The 21,487-nt window shown below is 38.3% G+C and overlaps 1 protein-coding gene across 2 annotated transcripts in view; it reads left to right on the top strand.

Moving 5' to 3' along the window:
• Fam13a (family with sequence similarity 13 member A) overlaps window positions 1–21,487 on the top strand; it is an 83,416-nt gene that overhangs the window by 26,358 nt on the left and 35,571 nt on the right. For both annotated transcript variants that reach the window (XM_055612729.1, XM_055612728.1), the window contains 5 exons: window positions 6,178–6,219; window positions 8,812–8,988; window positions 12,516–12,702; window positions 19,867–19,943; window positions 20,748–20,790. In XM_055612729.1, coding sequence (XP_055468704.1) covers window positions 6,178–6,219; window positions 8,812–8,988; window positions 12,516–12,702; window positions 19,867–19,943; window positions 20,748–20,790 — 526 coding nt within the window. The remainder of the gene's footprint in view (window positions 1–6,177; window positions 6,220–8,811; window positions 8,989–12,515; window positions 12,703–19,866; window positions 19,944–20,747; window positions 20,791–21,487) is intronic.

The following is a 21,487-nucleotide window of genomic DNA, read 5'->3' as shown; positions in this document are numbered from 1 at the left end:
GTATACATAGACCTAACATTAGAAAGGGTCAGTGGGACTGCAGTTCTGGGAGATCCAATACCCTCTTCTGACTCGTATGAACACTCCTATAAATACATGCACATAATGTAAAAGAAATAAACAATCATACACAGAAAGTAAAATAAACAAATCTTTAGAAACAAAGAAGAAAAATCATGAATTTGAGCAGGAGCTGAGGGTAATGGGAGGAGCTACCATGGGGGAGAGGGGGAAAGGAAATGGTATAAATACAGTACTCATGTATAAAATTCTCAACAAAAAAAAAGATGGTTAAGAGTAGTTGCTACTCTTGTAGAGGGTGCGTGTTCAGTCCCCAGCACCAACATGAGGCCTCACAGTTGTATGTAACTCTAGTTTCAGGGTACCTAACACGTCTGTTGACCTCTCTGAGCTCCTGCATTCATGTAATACATGTACATACACTCTGGAACACACACAGCTACATATAAATACATATTTTAATTTTTAAAAATATAAAGTAAAATATAAAGTCAGGTACATAATAAAAATAAAATTTGAGAAGTTCTTCCAGAATGAAAAAGAAAAGAATAAAAATTAAAAGTATAAAAGAAGTAATATTAGAAGTGATGGATATAGCTGAAAACTGTAGCATTCTAAGAACGAAATCGTATTATCAGAAACTGAAGTAGAAATCAAAGTCAGAATATAGCCAGCTCATTGAGAGGCACATCAAAGGACAAAGCAAATGTACCACGCAGAATCCAGGACGTGAAAGACACAAACTGCTGTGTGTCAAATGCCGTGGTATCAAGGCATGTAAACTCAGATTAACAAAAATAATTTTTAAGTACATATGAATATATGGGTTCTACATACAGCAATATGTCAGTGACATCTCTAAAGAGACACACCCAGAAAGGAAAGACACAGGTCCTAAACCTTCCCCTGCAAGTGGCTCCAATATCCCCAGTACTCATGCTTTCATTTGGTCTTTGCAAAAGACCTAGGTCCTCTTAAGCATTGTTGTAATGTATTCTAACTGAATAATTGTTAATAGATGTATTTACAGAATTTTATGGAAATAGAAGATTGAGAATACTGTACATCTTTAGTGAGGACACTATGAAGTCAGACTGCTTAGAACTTTAGTTTCCAATCTGTAAAGTGGGCTCAGTATCTACATGACCTATCTGTTGCATTTAATAATTTTGTCTAATAATGAACTAATGTAAAAACTAAAAAATTCCAAATTTCTTTTTAGGCACACATACACTGATTATCTAAAACTGAGAATTAAAAAAAAAATACCAAAAGGAGCTCAAAAAAGGATAAGTGTGCTGACTGTTAAGTAGTGAGTAAATATCAAGATAAAACTGTAAGGAAAATACTCTTTCTTTTCTTTACATTAGGCCCTTCAAAGTATGCTTGATATTCAAAGTGGTATTAGTGTGACATTAGAGAAGCGGGAAGATAGATATTTTTCCTGCTCAGTAGTATGCACTCCATGTAGTATGTACAGTATTTTGTATACTCTTTTTAAAACCAAACTGTGTCTAAAATGTTAATATGATCAGCCATATGCAGATAATATAACTAATAGCAAAGGTTAATGGCTCTAAAATGCCACGTGAACTCACTGCATGTGATCTTCATGGCTAAAGGGGAAAACAAAGGGAATAAACGTGAGGATGGAATGTGTTCTCATGCGTGACACTCTGAGGAATACACCGAGACTGTAGAATTGAGAAAGCCACTGTCAAATTACCTGTAATATCATCTGAACTGTTGATACTGTATGTCAGCTTTTGTTGTTAGAAAACAATTCCAAACACTGTGTTTTGTTAGAAATGAAGGAATTTTTGATATTTTGATTATTAATTGCATGATCTTTAGGCTCAAACAGATCATATAATTGTCCTCTTTGTTGTTTATTTTTTTTCCAGTGAAATAAATGTAGGTGTTACATTCCGTAGAGAAATAGCAATTCTGTTAGCACTCGTGGGCTTTGTTAAGGCAGTGGTACTGTAGTTAGGATTGAGAATGCCACCAAAGAGAACAAACTGAAACAAGAGAGGATGCATGGAATATGCTTTTTCTGCCTATCTATATCTACTTTTGTAAGTTTGAAGTTCGTGTATGTATGTGTGTGTTTTCCCCTTCAAACCAAGAGCTCTAATAAAATACTTGCTTATCACCAGGAATACACACATCTCTTCACATGCAAATTTTAGAGGCCAATATTGCTAAGCATAATTAGCTTAAGAAGATATAGTTTTAATTTTGCTCATAGAAATAAAGATTAAAGAACCACATATGCCATAGAGCATACGCCAGCTTATAGACTTAGAAGCTAGTTTGGATGACTGTTTCAATAGAATATGCAGATGAATCACCATTAACAGCAGCTGTAGGAACAAAATGGACTACAGAGCTGGCTTTACACGTGAGATTACTTCTTTTGGCTTTCAGTATTTGCTCTGTCTAAAGTCAGGAAGGGAGCACTTTCTTATGCCATTTATAAAGTATAAGTAAGGAATTTTCTTAGTCAGTTAAAGGCTCTGAATATATACACTGATTCCTACTTTTATATAGAGAATTTAAAAGCTTCATGAGATAAAAAGAAAATATTGTGATATACTTTAACTTGTTTATTGCTCAAATGCATTTTAGTTTACCTCAGTGCCTTAGAATTTCCTCCTTGAATGAACCACAGCGTTAAAAGCAGCCCTTGGTGCTGTTATTGACTTTTCTTATAAATTTTGTATTGGTGAATTGCTAAACCATGCAGTTGTAAAGGTGGCTGAATACTTGACCACAGACATTTTGTTATCTAATAAAGCTAGTTGGCTGATAACTAATTGCAATTCAAGTCTTTTATAATGATTTAAATTTGGGGGCAGTAAACTATTATTTGGTGGCAGTAAACTGGGGGCAGATGTTATTACTGAGTTTTAGACCTAAACAGATATCACTTGCCAAGCCTTTCATGGTCTGTATGGAGAAACCAGCAGAAAGCAGCCTAACTAACCAGTGGCCTGCCTATGACTTCATCCAGGTTCCAGAGCCAAAACCAGAGCCTTGCCTTTTCTGATGCTCAATAGAAAATATGCACTTCTTTAAGTTCCTCAAAATCATGCACAAGCTACATAAACTAGAAATTCTACATTCCATTTGAAAAAGTAAAATCATAAAGTTAGCATAAATTTGATTTAAAATAAAAATAGCAAAAAATGAATTAGATGTGACTAGTTGGTATTGTTACAATTTGTTCATTCACTTTTGTATCCTGAGGAGAAATCTCACAACTGACTCAGATGGCTCAGAACATTTTTCTGTTAAGTTATGAAGAACATTTTAACTGATTTTCATTCAGATTAGCATCAGGTAGGCATGGTGACACATGCCTTTGATCCTAGCACTTTGGAGGCAGAAGAACACAGACTTCTGTGAATTGGAAGCCAAGCTGGTATACAAAGCAAGGTCTAGGACAGCCACGGCTATGTAAAGAGACCCTGTCTCAGAAAAACAAAGCAAAGAACAACAAAAGTTTGCCAAATTGTGTCTTTATTGATTTGTTTATAACATTTAAAATAGCTATTGAGATACCTAAATAATTGAAATTCTAAAGAATTTTAGTGAAAGATTAAGAGAAGGCTCCTCAATGTATCTGTTACTGACCAACAAAGGAGTGACAGGGGAATTCATGAAACCTGCAGTCTGGCTAAGGCTGTAGCTTGGTAGTAAAGTTTTGCCCAATTCTGCAAAATAGATCTTACCTCCTTCTTCCCCTAGACCCAGTGGATCACCTGTACTAACAAGGGTATGGGTCATTCTTGTGCATGCTGAGGCTCTAATGCACGTACTTAGAAAGTTAGAAATGGCAAACCTGGTCCTTTTGTTTTTGTGGCTTTTTCTTCCTCACAATTTGCTTCTCTTTACCCTGGGGAAAAAAGAAAGGAACATAAAAATACCAGTCTGGGTTTGGAACAGTAACTTAGTGGAAGGGCACAGCCTAGCATGAGTCAGACTATTTGTTTTATCCCCAATGCCACAAAAACAAATAAGCAAAAGCATCATCTATTTTCACAGGCAAAGCGAACAACACAAAGAACTAAGTACGGAAGAGAGGAAAGGTAATACATATCCTTCTGGTACCAGCAGCCAGACTTGCTGGTGGTCTGTCTTTGGAATATTCTTTAGTATTAAGCACATCTAACACTTTGCTTTTCTAGGTCTTCCCTAGTCTGCTTTTCTAGGTCTTCCCTAGTTATTTGGTCCATTCTGGCTGCCCAAACTGGGATTGCGTAACTGCATTGAGGAGCATAGGAGTTAATTATACAGTGTTAGATTTACGGAGGGCTAGCGGCCACAAAACATCCCAAGGGGACTGCCTGTTCCAGTTTAGGACAGATGCAGCAAGAGTTTCTTGTTGGCCACAGACCCTGGGAACCACTGTGAATAACAGCCATTGTGGCCAAAAGGCAAAGTCAAATGCTACGCCTTCACCTCTACATGCAAACATGCCCCAGTATACGTGATAATGAGCTCAAGTTGAGAGCTGAAACTTCCCTACCTCTGTACTCATCTGTGACTAGCCTCCAGAGCAGTTGTACTGCCTAAGCTCTTCATGGAAGACAGAAAAGACAGCACATACTTCACAATCTAAGTGAGAGATATATAAGCAGGAAGCACTTAGCAGAGTAACTGAAAACAGCAGGGTTCAAGGCTTTTACTTTTGTATGTGTATTTATTCTTTCTTATTTTTATTTTCTTATTCACATCAGTTTTCTTTTGCACGATGGAATGATTTGGGGTTTTCCCTATCTGTTGGCATGACTGATGAAAACTGACTGGGGCTGAAGTATGGTTATTGATTGACTCCCTCTGGGATAAGGACATCCACAGCTAGCATGGTGGTGGTGGAGGTGGAGGAGGTGGAGGTGGTGGAGGTGGAGGAGGTGGTGGAGGAGGTGGAGGTGGAGGAGGTGGAGGTGGTGGTGGAGGTGGTGGAGGTGGTGGAGGTGGTGGTGATGGTGGTGGAGGTGGTGGAGGTGGTGGAGGTGGTGGTGGAGGTGAGGTGGTGGAGGTAGTGGAGGTGGTGGAGGTGGTGGTGGAGGTGGTGGTGGAGGAGGTGGAGGTGGTGAAGGTGGTGGTGGTGGAGGTGGAGGTGGTGGAGGTGGTGGAGGGGTAGAATCCTCCAAGCATCAGATCCTGACATGAAGATGCTACAATATGTTATTACACAGAAGCAGAACCCAATAAATGATTCTGAAGCAGAACATGCATGTGTTGAAATGATACCAGATGAATTAGTTTTTAGGTCTGTTGACGTGAAGCTACCAGTAGTGATCTCTAGACACTTTCATCTTCTTCCTGTGTATTCTGCAAAATAGGAAGAAAAAAACAGCTTAATAAACTTAAAAATCTGTTCAACATTTAACTTCTTTTTTAGGCATAGAGTACTTACTTAAATATTGAGTAAGCATGGAATAGGCGGGGCTGGGGGGGGGGGGTCCTGTGAAAAAGTAGTGACAGAAAATTTTAGATAGCCAAAGCTGGAACCTTACCTGGGTTTGTGAGTATGGAGTTCCCCCAACCAGGAAGAAGCTGTGACAGGTGCATATCAGTGTTGTGGAATACGTATTTTAATTATTTCAAAAAGAATCAGGCATTTTAGAAAATAGAAGTTTATAAACATTCAGCCAAAGGTGCCAATCCCTTGTTACAGTGAACTATCACAGCTTGACAGTGTCCATCTTGAAGAAAACACGATGTGGGAAAGACAAGTTTGAAATGGCAATGTAATAAGTAATGCCTAGTTCCTTGCTGTCTGCCCCCTCTGGTCCCTGCTGACCTCCATGAGTTCTTAAAAGATTTAGAAACATGCCTGTGCTTGCAGCCTGGGCCAACAGGTGATAGACAATCACACTAGCACCTTGAAGGAAGGAGAAGGCCACCAGCCCAGGCTGCACCAGCAGGCTTAGAGATAGAAGGTGGTTTCTAAGGAGTGTTCCAAGAAGTAAACAAGCACGTCCATGTGTTACACAGTGGAAGGACTCCTGCCCTCGGTAGTGGTCATCAAGGATCACTTTGGACCTGGCTCATCCTTCCATCCTGGCATTTCTTCAGACGTTGGCTCACCATCTCTGACCCCACAGCCAACCTGATTTTCTTTTTTTCTGCTTTTCTTCACAGTGCTCATGTGTCCCAAGTCAGCAATGTTTCAACAACTGGAGAGTAAGTCATTTGTTTTTTATATTTTTGAGCATTTTATGTCTTTTAACATGTATTAGTAAAAAGAAGCAATTCTAATGTGTAGAATTGGAAGATTAATATAATGAACAGCCAGTAATTTTTAAGGTATGCATGTCTAGAAAGTAGCTATATGTGTGATTATCCACAATCTCCCTTCCCCATTTGAAACTACCAAGTAGGTTCTTTCTTAGTCTCACTATGTAGAGTAGGGTAGCCTTAGTTTACTCTGTAACGCAGGCTGGCCTTTAACTCACAATCCTCCTGCCCATGCCCCAGTGCTAGGATTACAGGTGTGTGTGCCACTCTGCCTGGCACTATTAGCTTTTTGTTTACTTCAGTAAAAACAATGCCAGGTTCAGTTAAATGTTTGCAAAGCCGTCTCTTTGCAAAGATGCCTCTCTGTTCCCTGGAGGCATCTTGTCATGGAAAATGTAAGTAAAGGCTAAAGCATTAATGATGACTTTTCTTCCCACTTTGTTCATTTATTGAGATTACATTTATTGAGTGCCTACAATGTGCCATCCAGTGTTAAGTGTGTGATATCGAATGACTTTGGCTCTGCCTTTGTGGATTTTTGCAGTCCTTTGTTGTTGTTGTTGTTGTTGTAGGGATGCAGAAAAGAAAGCAAAGTGCTGGTAGCACCAAGTCCCTTTCTCAGCACAGCCGTGGCAGTGCTGGATTACTTATGTCTGGCACATTCTTTGTTCCTCAGAGGCTTCCAGCTACATGTAGGCTAAGCACAGCTCTGCCTTTTGCCCTGCCCTGGGCTGGCCTTTCTGCACTTGCTTGCCTTTCTGACCACATTGCTCTTTCGTTCTTTGGTCACTTGACTTTCTGTTGCTGAGCTAGTCCTTGGCTGTGTCCTGCCCAGCCAGCACTTTCATGTTTTGATTCATCCCTTCTAGGAATCTCTTTCTGACCCACTATCAGACAGCACACTGCCACACTGTTCCCTCTGTCCTGCCCTGTAGAAATGCAAGCTCTGTTGACACAGGATCTCCTCTGCTGTGTTTAAGGCAGAAGTATACCTAGGGCCTGGATATTCTTTACATCATTAGATAAATGGTCTCTGGGTAATAATCAAGTGTTAGGGTTGGAGAAGATGTGGTACGGAGCTAAAAAACAAGAAAGAGGAGGAGCACTGATAGGACAGCATTGGACTCTTAAATGATGGACTTGGATTTTCCCATTAGTTGAGGAAGCAAACAAGGGCAGAACTAGCTTTCCTTGGCTTCATCAACTTCAAAGACTTGCGAACTAAACCAAGATGGACATGTTCTTGCCTTGTTGTGCCTGATAATTTTTCCTCCCATAGTAAGGGTAGGGGAGGAAGGGTTATGGTATTTCCCATTGTAAGATGCCCTGTATGTGATGCTAATATATTTACTTTCTCTGCAACAGTTACTCACTGGGGACACAGAAAACAAAAGTTGCAGCAACCACCTTAAGTAGGCTATATTTGCCCCATGTCTGAAAATAATTTTAATAAATAATAAATTAATAAAAATTTAGTAAAACTGTGACTTGTCAATTTTAAGATGATGCTCGTAAAGACTATTTGGTGAAACTAGGGCTGCTAGTTGTATAAGACTGTGAGTTTGAGTTTAGGCTATGTAGCAAGACGCTGTCTCAAAATAAAACAAGCAGAAACTTTCTTATTTAAAGAAAGGTACCTTTTCCTAGGTATTAAAAACAACAACAACAAACCTGTGAATCTTTTTCAAGTGAAGAAAAATGTGTTTTGAGTAGTACAAATTAAGGATTTTCTATGCCATCTTACTCAGAATTAAACTGAATGGCAGTTGATTACTTAGATACACTGAAAGATTCTACCACTATAAAACTGGCACAATGTTTGTGAGAGTAAGAGCCATGTCGATGGGCAAAAGGATGCCATTTGTATCTCACCGTGCACTGCTTTCTCTTTGTGCTTATCTCTTTTCCTTAGGTTTAACAAAGTATGTCTGTCCTTCAAACGTGAATATGTTTTGTAATGTGTTTGTGTGAACCAAGTTTTAATTTTATAAATCCTGACTTGACTGGAAAAGTCAAAATATTATGCTATGGTATTATGAATTGTAAATGTTCTGGTGAACTGCCCCTACCCCCCAAAAACAGTATTAATCCCTATATAGCTTTATCTTAATGGGATTCTAAATATATAGTAGATATTCTAAAATATTTGTGCCAGTTTGCTTTGTAAATCAGACTCTCATCTTCTGCATGAAGATGGTATGAGATCTGGAGAAATCTTGCTTTATGGAGATATTTGATTGTCACTCTATAATGAAAACTTCTCTCTTGACTACCTCATAATTGTTGCTAGATTTGCTTTGAGCATTTCAATCATTGCAGACTCATAAAATGAGACAAATAAATTGGTATAATTTAACTCAATTTGATTTTAATGCAATATACACATATTTTAGATGAACATACCATTCTGTCTTTGCTCATGAAATACTAAAAGTCTTCCTGTGGAAAATAAAGATACTTCTGAAACTGGGCATATTTTAAAGGCAATCATGGATTAGCTTGATTGCTTCATTAACTTGGTGGTTTGTTTTTAACTAGACTCTTAGGAAGAACCATCAGATCAGCAGTAGAAGAACGTCTTTTTGATGTCAACAGCTCTGGAGATCAAAGTTCAGAGGACTTGGAAGCTGGACCATCATCAGCATCTTCTACACCCACCAGGCAGCAAGGGCTTCAGTTTAAAAAGGAGGAGGATGCTTGGCATGGTAGAGACAAGTAAGCTGTCATAGGCTCTTACTGCTTGAGACTTTGCTTTCAAGTAGTCCCTATGTGATAGGAGCACCTGCTGCTCTCGCTTCAGTATCTACATTAAAACTTCCCAAGTTTTCACTATGACCATTCTCAACTTAGGGTAATTCCTATGTGACTTAGTGTCTCCATTTCATCTAGATCTAGAGCTGTGGTATATTTTGGGAAGTCATGTCTTTATATCTTTCATAACTTCCTGTTAAATTCCTTAGAAACTAGAAAAACTGTAGTACCAGAAATGTTCATATTTGAAATCAGCCACTGATGGGTTTATATAAAGCATTTAGCAGCATAATTCATTTGCACTGTCTGTTTTACTATGCCAAAAGTGTAATTTATTCTTTAGCATAATTATTACCCTCTGCTTTGGCAGTTTAAAAGAATAGCTTCAATGTGTCACAGGAGCATGCTTTCCACCCACTCTCTTTGGACCGCAGAAGAGTTTGTGGCGTGGGAAGTGGTACCATAGCACGAAGAGAGCAGTGCAAGTGGAGGTGGTGGCAGGTGGCAGACAGGGGAGGTAAGGTCAACAATGACAGGGGCCAGACAAGGCTGAGAAATGTGAGGCACAGGCTAACATTGCCGTCAGAGAGAGCTTGAGAGGTTAGTTTCCCGAGTCCATGGGTATTTGTTGTATGTGTTGTCTAGATTGTATTCAACTAGCAACATCAGGAGAACCAAAAGAGATGGAGAATTGTAGATCCTGGTCAGCTGTAGCCCACCTGTGGGACTCTGATCTTAGTTTTTCATCATGCTCATTCTGGTCCCTTATCCTGAATATTTACATTCTCCCAGGGTACCACATATGGCTAACCGACAGAAGTTTTCACAGTACTCCTTTCTGGACACCTTCCTGGCCCTGTCCTTGTGCTGCTTGCTGGCATCAGTTGAGAGACATCTTCCTGTCTCATCTGACATTCTAAGCCAAAGTCTTGCTCTACAGGGCTTCTCCAACTTCCAGAACACACTAAATGTCTTCTTCGGGTTTTTGAGGAACAAGGTCACTTATCTTTTATGGTCCCAGAGCTATAATTTTTACCTCGCCCAATCTTGACCACAGTCTGTAGTCTATGCTGTCAACTCTCTATACTCTGGCTGCATCTCCTGACTCATTCACCCACGCTGTCCCTTTTCCCATTCTTCACCCATTTGGTTTGCATATTTTCTAGCTGCTTATTCTTCCAACACCTCTAGTACAATCTCAGAATTTTCTTTTCCCCTCCTCCTTCTTGCAATGACTTCAGGATGCTTGATCTTTCCTGATATCCCCAGTAGAGCCATTAATATTCTATTTCATTTTACAAATTGTGAGGACATCAAGGCTCATCATTATAGCATGTAGGAAGTTGTTTTATTCCTATAACTGATTAAATCAATTTAGCTAAGATTTTCATCACTTTTTAATTTTTTAAAATGAACAATTAATCTAAACCTTTTAATATTTTACCCCAAACCATTAGCTGCATGGGATAGTTGCAAAGGTTTTAAGGAAATCCATTTACTTTGTTATGGTACTTTGTATTTCACTACTCACAGCTGTGACAATTAAACAGTGAGAGTCTGACTGTAGGAGAAGTTTTACTGAGGCCAATGCAACTTTTTATATAAGTAACACTGTAGTTAGATAAAGACCATGAATCATTAATTTTGGTGCAAATAATTTGCTATTCATAAAATTTACAAGAAAAAAATTAAACTCAAATAATTGTTTGCTATAATAAAAGCATAAATTTGTATTTATTTAATATATAAAATGTTTCAGTCTAATTTGTTTGCTTAAGGAGTCTACTGGCTATAAGGTAAATAGTATATGCATGTTCATCTCTGTTTTATTATTTTTTAATAGTAAGGTATCATTTTTAAGTGAAAGTAGTTTAAACCTTCTAAAACACAATGACCTGGAAATGTAAATGTTTGTTATATAAATATTATTTAAAATCCTGCTGTAAAGTAAAATGGAAAGTACGCTCAAGATTATTAGAATATTACATATGCAGGAAGGACCAGACAGAAAACCAGGAAAAAGAAAGGAAACCCAGGAAAAGATCGAAATCATTGAAATAAAAGGCCCAGAGTTCTCAGTCCAGGGAAGGTTGAAATCATGTCAAATAGCAGTGCAGTGCAGTGTGTGTCTGGGAAAGGCAAAACCCTCTATGCGCCGTGGCTGACATGCACAGGTGACCCGCCTCTGGGGGCTGGTGCACACAGCACAGCTGTACTGTGCCTTGCTGCCTATCAGTTTCAACAGCTTACTCTGCCTAGTTGTTCATTGTTCCAAACTACTAAGAACAACAACAAAATCAGCATTTCCATTTGAGTTTTAAAATACTCTTCAGCTTCTGTATTAGTCTGCTTGGCTCCCATAACAAAGTAGATAGAAGACTGGTTGTTTTAAACAGCAGTGTTTATTTGTTCACAGATCTAGGGGATGACAGGGCCATGATCAAGGTGGAGGCAGGGCAGGTTTCAGACAAGATTATTGTCCTGGGCCTGCACCTGACAATCTTCTCACTGTCCTCTCGTGACCTTCCTTCTGTGAGAGCTTTCCGGATGTCTCTTACATGGACACCACTCACACTGGATGCCCTGCTGTAATGACCTCCCTTAGACTGGATTACTTCTGAGAGGCCTTTCGCTTTCAATGGGCATTTTAGGTATCGGAACATTGACACAGGAATAGAGAGGGAACACAGTCGAGTCGAATCAAGCATGTTAGGACCTCCAATAAAAATAATTGACACATAGTACCTTTGGGAAATATCATGGGAAGAAGAAGACAGAATTTGAGGATAGATTGTAAGTTTGGATTTATAACCAGACTTGTGCAACCATCCACACAAAAGCCACTGTGCAAGAATATAATGCCTGTATGCTACAGTCTGTCACCTTTATCTCCCCTTTTCACTTAGTTTGTCCTTAAGGTATTTCAGATAAATGTATATAAACTTCACACAATTTTAATACACACATATATATTCTCCATTTTAAAATGACCGAATTATACAGCACTAAAAATATCTAAAGAAAATAAAACTTTGAAAATATGATAGTAGTTTTTAATTAATAATTTTGTTTCTATTGTAGTTTAAAGGTATAAATTTATTACAGAATAAAATATTTAGTGCTTTCTTTCACTGGGGGATGTGACAGTAAAATATGGTGTCTATTCTTAGTTGTCAAACTTATTTATTTTCTGATGCAGTTTTAGGATTAGGGAGTCACACTAACTCACCCATGCTGTGAGATTTTCAATCATTTCTACCTTACCAAGCCATAGTGCTGTGTTGGCATTTTAATTTGATCCATGATACAAATTAAAATAAAACTTTGCTAAATTAATTTTGTAAAAACTTTTTATAGTTTAAAATACTAATGTTTTAAAAGTGCAAATGAATCAAAGCCCATGATTATGATATTTCTGTGCATAAGACATGTGATATGCTATAAAGGTTCCCCTTTACATTTTAAAATAAGATTAATTTTTTCCATTCAAGGGAACTTATCAATAAAGAGAATATTCCATATGGCTTCAACAACTGTGATGAGTGTATTTTGAATAGCCAGGAAGCAGAAAGGTTCCAGGATGACACTTGTGATTATGTTGGGGAAAGAAGCAAACCCAAGCGTCAGAAGTCGAGTCCCGGGCTCGCAGAGCTCAGTGAAAATCACGATGGGCTCCTGGTAAGTGAACGTTTTAGTAACTTCTTTACCCTGTAGAGAAGTATCTCTTTTTCTTAATTAAAAAAAATGGAGTTTCACAAAATTATAGGCGTCCTGAGAAAGACTCCTGGTCCAGAAAGTGAACACGTCTGTGTTTCTTTTTAATGAGTATACTGATGATGGCAGAGAAGTGTGGCATTCTGCCCAAAGAGCAAGAGACAACACTTTGATCTTGTTTAAACTGGTTTTAATCTAATTTTAAGCATTTTACATATTCATAAATAAAATTGTTTTGCACATTTCCTTTCTTTCCTCCATCTTCTTTATCCTTGTCCATATGAACACTTAAACTGGAACACAAAGCAAGATAGGTTAAGGTAGCCAGGAGAAACATCAGTGCTGCCCTCTGAAATCTTGTCATCCTTGATGGTATTAAGCCTAAACCCTTACAGTATCTTCCTCTCTATTAATCAAAAGCAAAAAGAGATTAATGGTCAACATGGTTATTTCATACCTGAAATTTGAGGCATTAATTCAATATCTAAGTTTTTGCATTCTTTCAGTCAGTGACAACGTCAGTGTAACAATTTAATATTCATCTTTTTGTTTATGCTACAGCTTATCTGAAAGATGAAACCCAAAATATGCCATCTTGTTCTTTTTGCTATTTTTTTCTTTTAATAAAATAACAACCCTGTAGATAAATGGAGTCTCCAATAGAAATGGAAACAGAGTATTTCTAGTCTCCTTTATCGCTCAGCTTTTAATGGCTTCATGCTGTGGTTTCTACACATTTATTAAAACTATATATTGGCTGGTTTTCCATTGCTAATTTTTATATATGCTTAGAAGAAAAATCTACATTTTCCCCTAAGTAAATGCGTATAATACAAAACTAGAAACTTATGATTGATCGTGTTCCCAAAACAATCACTGCACATTAACTGTATTTTAACATCAGTGATTTTTCCTTCTTTGCAAAAATGTATGTGGGAAAGAGAAATAGAGACAGACAGAGAAGAGAAAGAAGGAGAGAGAAAAACAGAGAGAGAACAGAGAGAGCGAGATACAGAAACAGAGACAAAGAGAATCAGAGACAGAAACAGACGAGGGTTTTAATCCAGTCCTTCTGTGTGCTAAGCTCAGTATCACCACTTAGCTATATCTCTAGCTCCTGAAGACCAAATAATTAAATAAAGTAACCTTATTAACTCTTTATTTGACCCATGATTTGCTTATCTGCCAAAAAGATTTATGGTTATTAAAAGCTTTATAGCAAGGAAAGAATGTACCTCTTAGTTTGAATCCTTTTTTAAAAAACATGAGTTTAGCCCATCAACCTTCCCCCAGGGAACAGTGCTGTGACCTTGTTAGATGCTAACTGTGAAGGCAAGTGGAAAGGCATATTCACTTCTTAAGGTACATGTCTGAACTTTGTTTGAAAAAATTTCAGTGGGAGACTCCTCGTCACAATTCATTTTTGGTGTGTGAAGTAATTTGCCGTTCCCCAATTGCCAGCTTCTACATTCAAAGACTGCATGCATACATGCCACATTAATACAAATGAGCTCTATGGACTTTGTTGCAATTAATAGTTTAGATTTTTCCAGCAAACTTGGCAGGTAAATCTACTCCTCTACAAAGTGATGATATTCTCAAAGAACCTTTGACTGTTTTGTGTTCTATGAGTTTTAAGGTTTTGTTTTTATTATTTGTAATTATGTGTAGGTAGGTGTGTGTTTCTGAGTGTAGGTATGTGCACATGAGTTCAGGTGCTTGTGGAAGCTAGAGGCATCAGATCCCCTGGAGATGGAGTTTCTAAGAGTCAAGAGCTGCCTGGTGTGGCTGCTTGGATTTGAACCTGGGTCTTCTGGAGGAGCAACAAATGATCTTAACTACTGATCTATCTCTTCAGTCTCCAAGTTTATTTAATTGGTTAGGAAACACTGGTTCACTCTGTACCTCTGACAGGCCTGGAGCCCACTCTGTAAACCAGGCTAGCCTGGAATTCACAGAGATCCAGCTGCTTCTGCCTCTCAGGTTTTTCATGAATTTAAAAATCTAACACTCACAGGTAAACACCGTAAACACCATGCAAAGAGCAGGGAACACAACAGTGAGCACTGTTTCTCCTCACTCTTTCTTTGTATGTCAGTTTCTCCACCTTCAAAAACTTTCCCCACACCAATTCAGGGTTTTCACACTTGGTTGAAATATTTGTTTTAATACAAAACCAAAAAAAAAAAAAAAGAAAAAGAAAAAGGAAAAAACTATATCCCTTCCCTTCTATATGTCAGAAAATAGTTTAGATCTTCAAGATTCAGAAAAAAGAAAAACAAGAAAAAAAAGTCCTGCCTTTGTGAGGTTTAAAATCTAGTCAGGAGGTGGGGAGAGTAAAGCACAAAGCATGAAACTATGATAATCACTAGGAAAAAAATACAGGTGATGATAACAGGAATTTCAGAGGACAGATTGTACAATTATATTACCAGTTGGGACAAGGATCTCCCATCAGAATATTTTAGGATAAAGTTCAGACATGTATCACAAGAAATGAATATTCCCTTTCACTCCCCTTCACAGTTACCCCTCGCACACTCGAGACACTGTTCCCAGTGAGAAAGTTGTATCTTTACCTACCCAGCCCTGCAGTCAAATTTTACCCAAACTTTTCTGCTGAAACCCGGCTCTCTTTGTTATGAACTGGCCCATTAAGATCCCACTGCAGTGGCCTTCGTGTAGCATACCCAGTGTTTGACGCCTGTCTCTTTGTCCTTGACCTCTGTTAACACTGACTTCTGTTTGCCCTCTTCTCAGTGACTATTTACTCCTTGCTGGAGTCATGCGGGGATGTAAGTGTTGCCCAAATTTTTGATACCTCTCTGTCAGATCTTTACTTTTGATCTTCAATACGAAGGCTGTCTCTACAGATGATTTCCACCTCAGTATTTGACTAGAATGCTGTCTCTATGCGCCTCACATCACACCAAAAGTCAACATCTTAGAACTGATTCTTCTTCTCTGTGATCTCTTTTGACCTGGGGTGTCCCTCTTACCCCATCTAATCATGTTCTCCTCAGCTGTCCTAAGCCCTTTCTTTTCCTTATCTTCAGCTTTTCTTCCAACTTTCTAATTGTCAAATGTAGATTATTATATTTAAAATATCTTAATTCCTGAACCAGCAATAATGGCTTTGAGGTGAAGGTGCTTGCTGCTAAGCCTGACTATCTAAGTTCAGTTCCTATATAATGGCAATGGAAAAATTGATTCTAGCAAGTTGCCCTTTGACCTTCACATATACATTTTTGGGAAGCTTATGCTTCACCCAATCCACACTCATGCACATAAAAATAAAAAGTCACTAAAAAGTAAACTATTCTGAATCCTTTTCCCTTTGTCTTGCCGTTGTACGGCTGATACCCTTTTCTAATTAGTTTGGAGTCAAAAGAGTAAGCTAGCTTGTACACCTTCAGTCTGCCCCCAAAAGACCATTCCATCTGTTGCTGCGAAACAAATCACCCACCCAATACAAGGGTTTCAAACATGATCTCAAGTACAACATAATACAGTAAGAGTGCCCAAACCACCTAGCAGTCATTCTCTAGGAAGTGCCATGTGTGAATAGGCCAGCCACCATGAAACACTGGCATAGTCACACAAGTCTCCAATAAGCACTCCTGTGGGTACTGGGGACCTAAATGATGGTCAGAACAAGTACACACATTCTGTCTACCTGAAGTTTGCCTTCTCAGAGGATGAGACAGGTGTCAAGTACATAAATACAGTCAGATGCAAAACTTACCAACTATTCTTCTGAGTCTGCTGAGCCTACAAATAAGCAAGCAAAAGCACACTCAGTCTTTGTTTAAGAATGACTGTTCTATCCTCAGTTCCCTGAATTATTTTTAGAATGCATGCTAGCACATGCCTGTGGTTCTATAATGTCAGTACCTTGGAGGCTGATGTAGGAAAATCTTGACACTGTCTAGAAGAGGGGATGCAGAGGCAAAAAAAAAAAAAAAACATTGACCACATTCACAGAGGCAGGAAAAGTCCTTACAAACATTCCTCCTGAGAAGCTTTAAGCTCACTTAGTCAACCTGAAATATCTATTCCAAATGTGTATTCACTTTTTAGTCTATTCTGCTAATTATTATGAGGATTAATGTCAGATGCTGTAGGATTTATGGGATCTTAACCCTACTGCCTTTTATGTTTTCAACTTATATTCAATTATAAATATAACCTGCAAGTCTAAAAGAACAAATGCCTTGATACAGCTAGCTTTGGACTGGAAATTACTTTAAATCCCCCTCTGCCCAACTAGACTCAAAACCTATTTGACCACAGCACTTAAACATGGAAAGAAAATGACTTTGGTCTCAAAAGCTGTACATGCTGACAGAGCTTGTTAAAGGACAAGGGCAGAAAGCCTCCTTTGAACAAACATGCCACCCTGAAGGTCAGGGCAGTGCTGCCAGTCAAAACAAGTCTTAGTCTAACCTTGAGTTAAAGAAAGGAGACCGTGATGTGAGCTCATTAGCAAAGGATCACTGGCAGGTTTAAATTCCTTTTTGTTACTTTTGGGCATTTTATGTTTTATTGCTTAAAATACATAGGCTAGGCCCAGCAGAATGGGATCAGCAGGACTGGCAGCCTGAGTTTGATCCCTGGGTCCTAAAATATGGCAGGGAAAACTAGCACCATAGAGTTATCCTCTGAATATAGACCTGTGCAGGTGTACTTGTGCCCTCATACACATACACATAAAACAAAAAACTACTGATATCGTAAAGAGGCACCATGAAGAGCTTTCTAGCTCTTCCCATCCCCATCCTTATCTTCCAGTCATGAAGTAGCCATGTGCCTAATAACAGCACAGATCCTGCCTTTCTACCCTAGTAACAGCACATATCCTGCCTTTTTTCTCCTGAGAAGTGATATGTATGGCTTCCAGGCCTGTCTCATGAGATGCCTCATTTGCTCCTTCCTCCTGTAAGTTGGAACAAAGAAGAAAACTCCAAGGTCATGTCTAGAGCTTTGTGCTGAAGAAAGCAGATGTTCTGGGATCCTGCAGTACTCAAGGAACACACCAAGTCTCTCTCTGTCTCTGTCTCTCTCATTTGGGCTTTGTTATACCCTACACAGTGCAGCAGCTCTCACACATTGTAGCACATTGATCACACATGCTGAACTGTGCTGGGTACCACTAGTGCAACAGCACATGCTGTCCAGACAGACCGCTGGTGTTGCCTCCATCACTTTCATAGTTTGACTGGCCCAAACATGCTTTGTCATAGTGTTTATAAGACCTTTGTTTCTGTCATAGGTCCTGAATAGGAAAGTTAAATGTTAATTGCCAAAACACAGAATGCAGAAGCCAATGCATTCTTTCTGTATTCAATGGTACACAAAGAAAATGAATCTTAGTTTTGTAAGTAAACATGGCAAGATTTGTTGAAAAAATCATAACGTACTAGCTGTTTTTATTTTCAGATGAAAGGTAAGCTGTAACTCAAACACAAGGGTTGCACTGAGGAGAAACTGCCTTGACTTAAAAATAAAATGGCATTGGCTTATGAAGAATTAGGTTGTATTGTGGTATTTTTCTCCATCTCTCTCCTTCCTTTTTACCCTCCCACCCTTATAGCCTCCTTTCCACTCTGAAGTCACATAAAACTTTTGCCCCTCCTTCACTTTCTTCACACTCCTTGTCTGCTCTGGTGGTTTTATATCTAGTTTCAAACTCTGTACCCACTCCCCTAATTCCTTACTTCCATACATAAGCATTCAAAGTTCAGGTTGACATATGAAAGAGAAGGAACATTTGTATCCTTCTGAGACTGGGTCACTCCATTTAATGGAGTTTTTCCATTTCTATCCATTTTCCTGCAAATTTCATGATTTTATTTTTGTTAACAGCTGACTAAAATTCCACTCTGTGTATACCACATTCACTCTCATTATCCATTCTTCTGTTGATGACATCTATGCTGGCTTCATTCATCTTGTCGCCCTAAATAGCATGTCAATAAACAGATGTGCAGGTATCTCTGTGGTAAGACACAGAATGCTTTGTGTATATGCCCAGGATTAGTATATCATATGATAGTTGTATTTCTTTTTTTAGTTAATTTATGTTTATTAATTGTAATGTATTCACTTTGTATCCCAGCTGTAGCCCCCTCCCAATCTCATCCTCCCTCCCTCATCTTCTCTGATGCTCCTTGAAAAGTCCACTGAAAAGGGAGGTCCTCCTCCCCTTCCCTCTGACCCTAGCTAATCAGGTCTCATCAGGACTGGCTGCATTGTCTTCCTTTGTGGCCTGGTAAGGCTGCTCCCCACTTAGGGGGAGGTGATCAAAGAGCCAGCCACTGAGTTCGTGTCAAAGACAGTCCCTGTTCCCCTTACTAGGGTACCCACTTGAAGACTGAGTTTCTAATTATTTGAGAAACTTCTAAACTTATTTCCATTGTGGTTGCACTAGTTTATACTGTCCCCAGGAACAGGTGAGAAATGCAAATAACACATATTTTTCTTTCCTTCTGCAGGCAATCGAATTCAGGGCCTACCTCAAACCAGGCAGGTATTCTACTGCTGAGCTTCATGCCAGCTCATTAGACAGACTTTGGATCAAGTTGATTTGTAATCAGATCATTCTATTCATCACTGCCTATTGTTTACTCAAAGTCATATAAGCATTATATTCAACAATGCTAACAAATTAAACTGTGTGTGAGGACACAGAACTGTAACCAAGCACTTTCCAGATGGAAGCATGAAAATACCTCAAGTTCATCCTTTATCATACAAGACTGTCTCGAAACCAATAAAGACTAAAAAGAAAATAAAAAACTAAATTAGCAGTGACTGTTAGATTAGATTAAAGATCATTCCTCTATTGTAGTTCCCAAACTATCCTGATTTCCTGGCAATCTGAGTTTTGTATATTAGCCATAAGAGTTTTTTTAAGCTAATGAGGATGTTACAATTGACCCTTTTAATGATGTTGTCGGATAAGGGGATGAGAGGGCTCCGTATACCTTTATACCAACAATCATCATTTTAACAAAACGAAGTGTCTTTATCTATAGAGTCCCTGATTTGTCTATTTTAAAGAAAGGAGAATATGCTGTTGAATTTTCTTTCCTTGCCTCATAGCAACTCACATTTGTTGTGTTACAGAACATGGAAAGTCTTAGTTCCATGCAGTCACATGAAAGACCTGGACCTGAAGCTGTTGAACTGGAGTCTTATAAGAGGTAATGTGAGAATTTTCTTCTCACTCTACTTTCAAGGGTATGAAAGATTTCTTTCACTAATCACAAAGTGAGTTATAAGAACTAAAAAAAAAAAAAAAAAAAAAAAAAAGAGTAGAAAGGATTGTATGTAGTATTTATTGCCAGAGAGTATTTGGGGTACAGACTCTACTATTATGGCAAACAATCACATTCACATGTGATTTTCTTATAGGTTTTTTTTACATGCATTTTTATAAGAGATATTCTCTTGTTTGAAATTTTTATAAAATCAATTTTGATCATATTCAACCTCTCTTCTCCAACTTCTCCAGATCCACCGTACTTCCTTACCCATCTAACTTCACATTCACCTTTTTAAAAAAGATAGACAAGCCAAAGTGTGTTGTTCAAATACTCTTGGGTATGAGAACTGCCCAAGAAGGTGGTACACACTCTTAAATCAAACTGGTTCTTCCTCTTCTATCTGCTATCAAATGCCAATAGCTCCTCAGCTAGTGTTGGGACTCATGCCACAAACTCCCCAACACTGGGATTTTATACGGCTTGAGCTTGGCAGATATTGTGTAGGCGGTCACAACTGCTGTGAATCCACATGTGCTGCTATTCCCAATAGATTAGTGCATTTCCTAGGTTGCTTATTAAATTTTAACTTTTTGTTCTATTTTGGTTTTGAATTTTATAAGAATTTGGTTTAGAGATTCTTTGACCACTTTTAAAAGAATTTTCTAGCATTACAATATGAATGGATAAAAGAGATTATAAAAATAAATGGATGAATAACGTGTTTGTTTTTGTTGTTGATAGCAAAGAAAATGAAAGACGTTGTAGAGACACTCAGCATTATGAGGTGAGTAGCCACAACACTGTAACTGGCTCTTGACTGTGCTTGGGAAATGGCGCTGGCCCACTGGCAAGGGCCAGTGATGTAATCAACAGGACTGCGATTAGAAAGGAGGGTAGATTATTATTATTGTAAAGATGGATTGTGACAGTACAGTGATAATTGTGTGGGATTTTTGTTTAAGCAGTGAAGTGACTGTGATGTCTCTATGACAATGCATCTTTTCCATGTGTGAGACATAGAAGTATCGAGCATTAACTCAGTTGTCACAAGAATTGCCTCATTCCTTCTCAAATTAACATAAATTCGTACTAAGTTGCTTAGTAGAATTCCTTTTATTAAGATTAAGTGAAAAGTTTCCCTTACCTCATGTCTATCTCTCTCAGTTTCATTCATTTTTCTGCCTTTGCATGTGTTGTCTTGGTGTCACCACACTGATTCAAGTACTAATTTTCTCTTGTGCCCATTTCTATTTCAGTTTAGTGTCTAAATTTTAAATGTATATATGTATATCATATCTTTCAATTCTAAGTGCCTCCAACTCCAGTGCCAATTTATGGAAAGAATTAATAGTTTTCTGGAAAATATGACTAAATATAGATATATTAATAATACATAAAAAACTGTCTTTGTAGCTGAGTAGTTCTTAATACTTGCTGAGTAGTGACCTAATTTATTAATTGAGTTATTCAAAAATATCTAT

Source organism: Psammomys obesus, unplaced genomic scaffold (genome assembly GCF_907164565.1).
Source record: "Psammomys obesus unplaced genomic scaffold, mPsaObe1.curated_primary_1811, whole genome shotgun sequence".
Classification (NCBI taxonomy): domain Eukaryota; kingdom Metazoa; phylum Chordata; class Mammalia; order Rodentia; family Muridae; genus Psammomys; species Psammomys obesus.
This window is presented reverse-complemented; position numbering and strand designations above follow the sequence as displayed.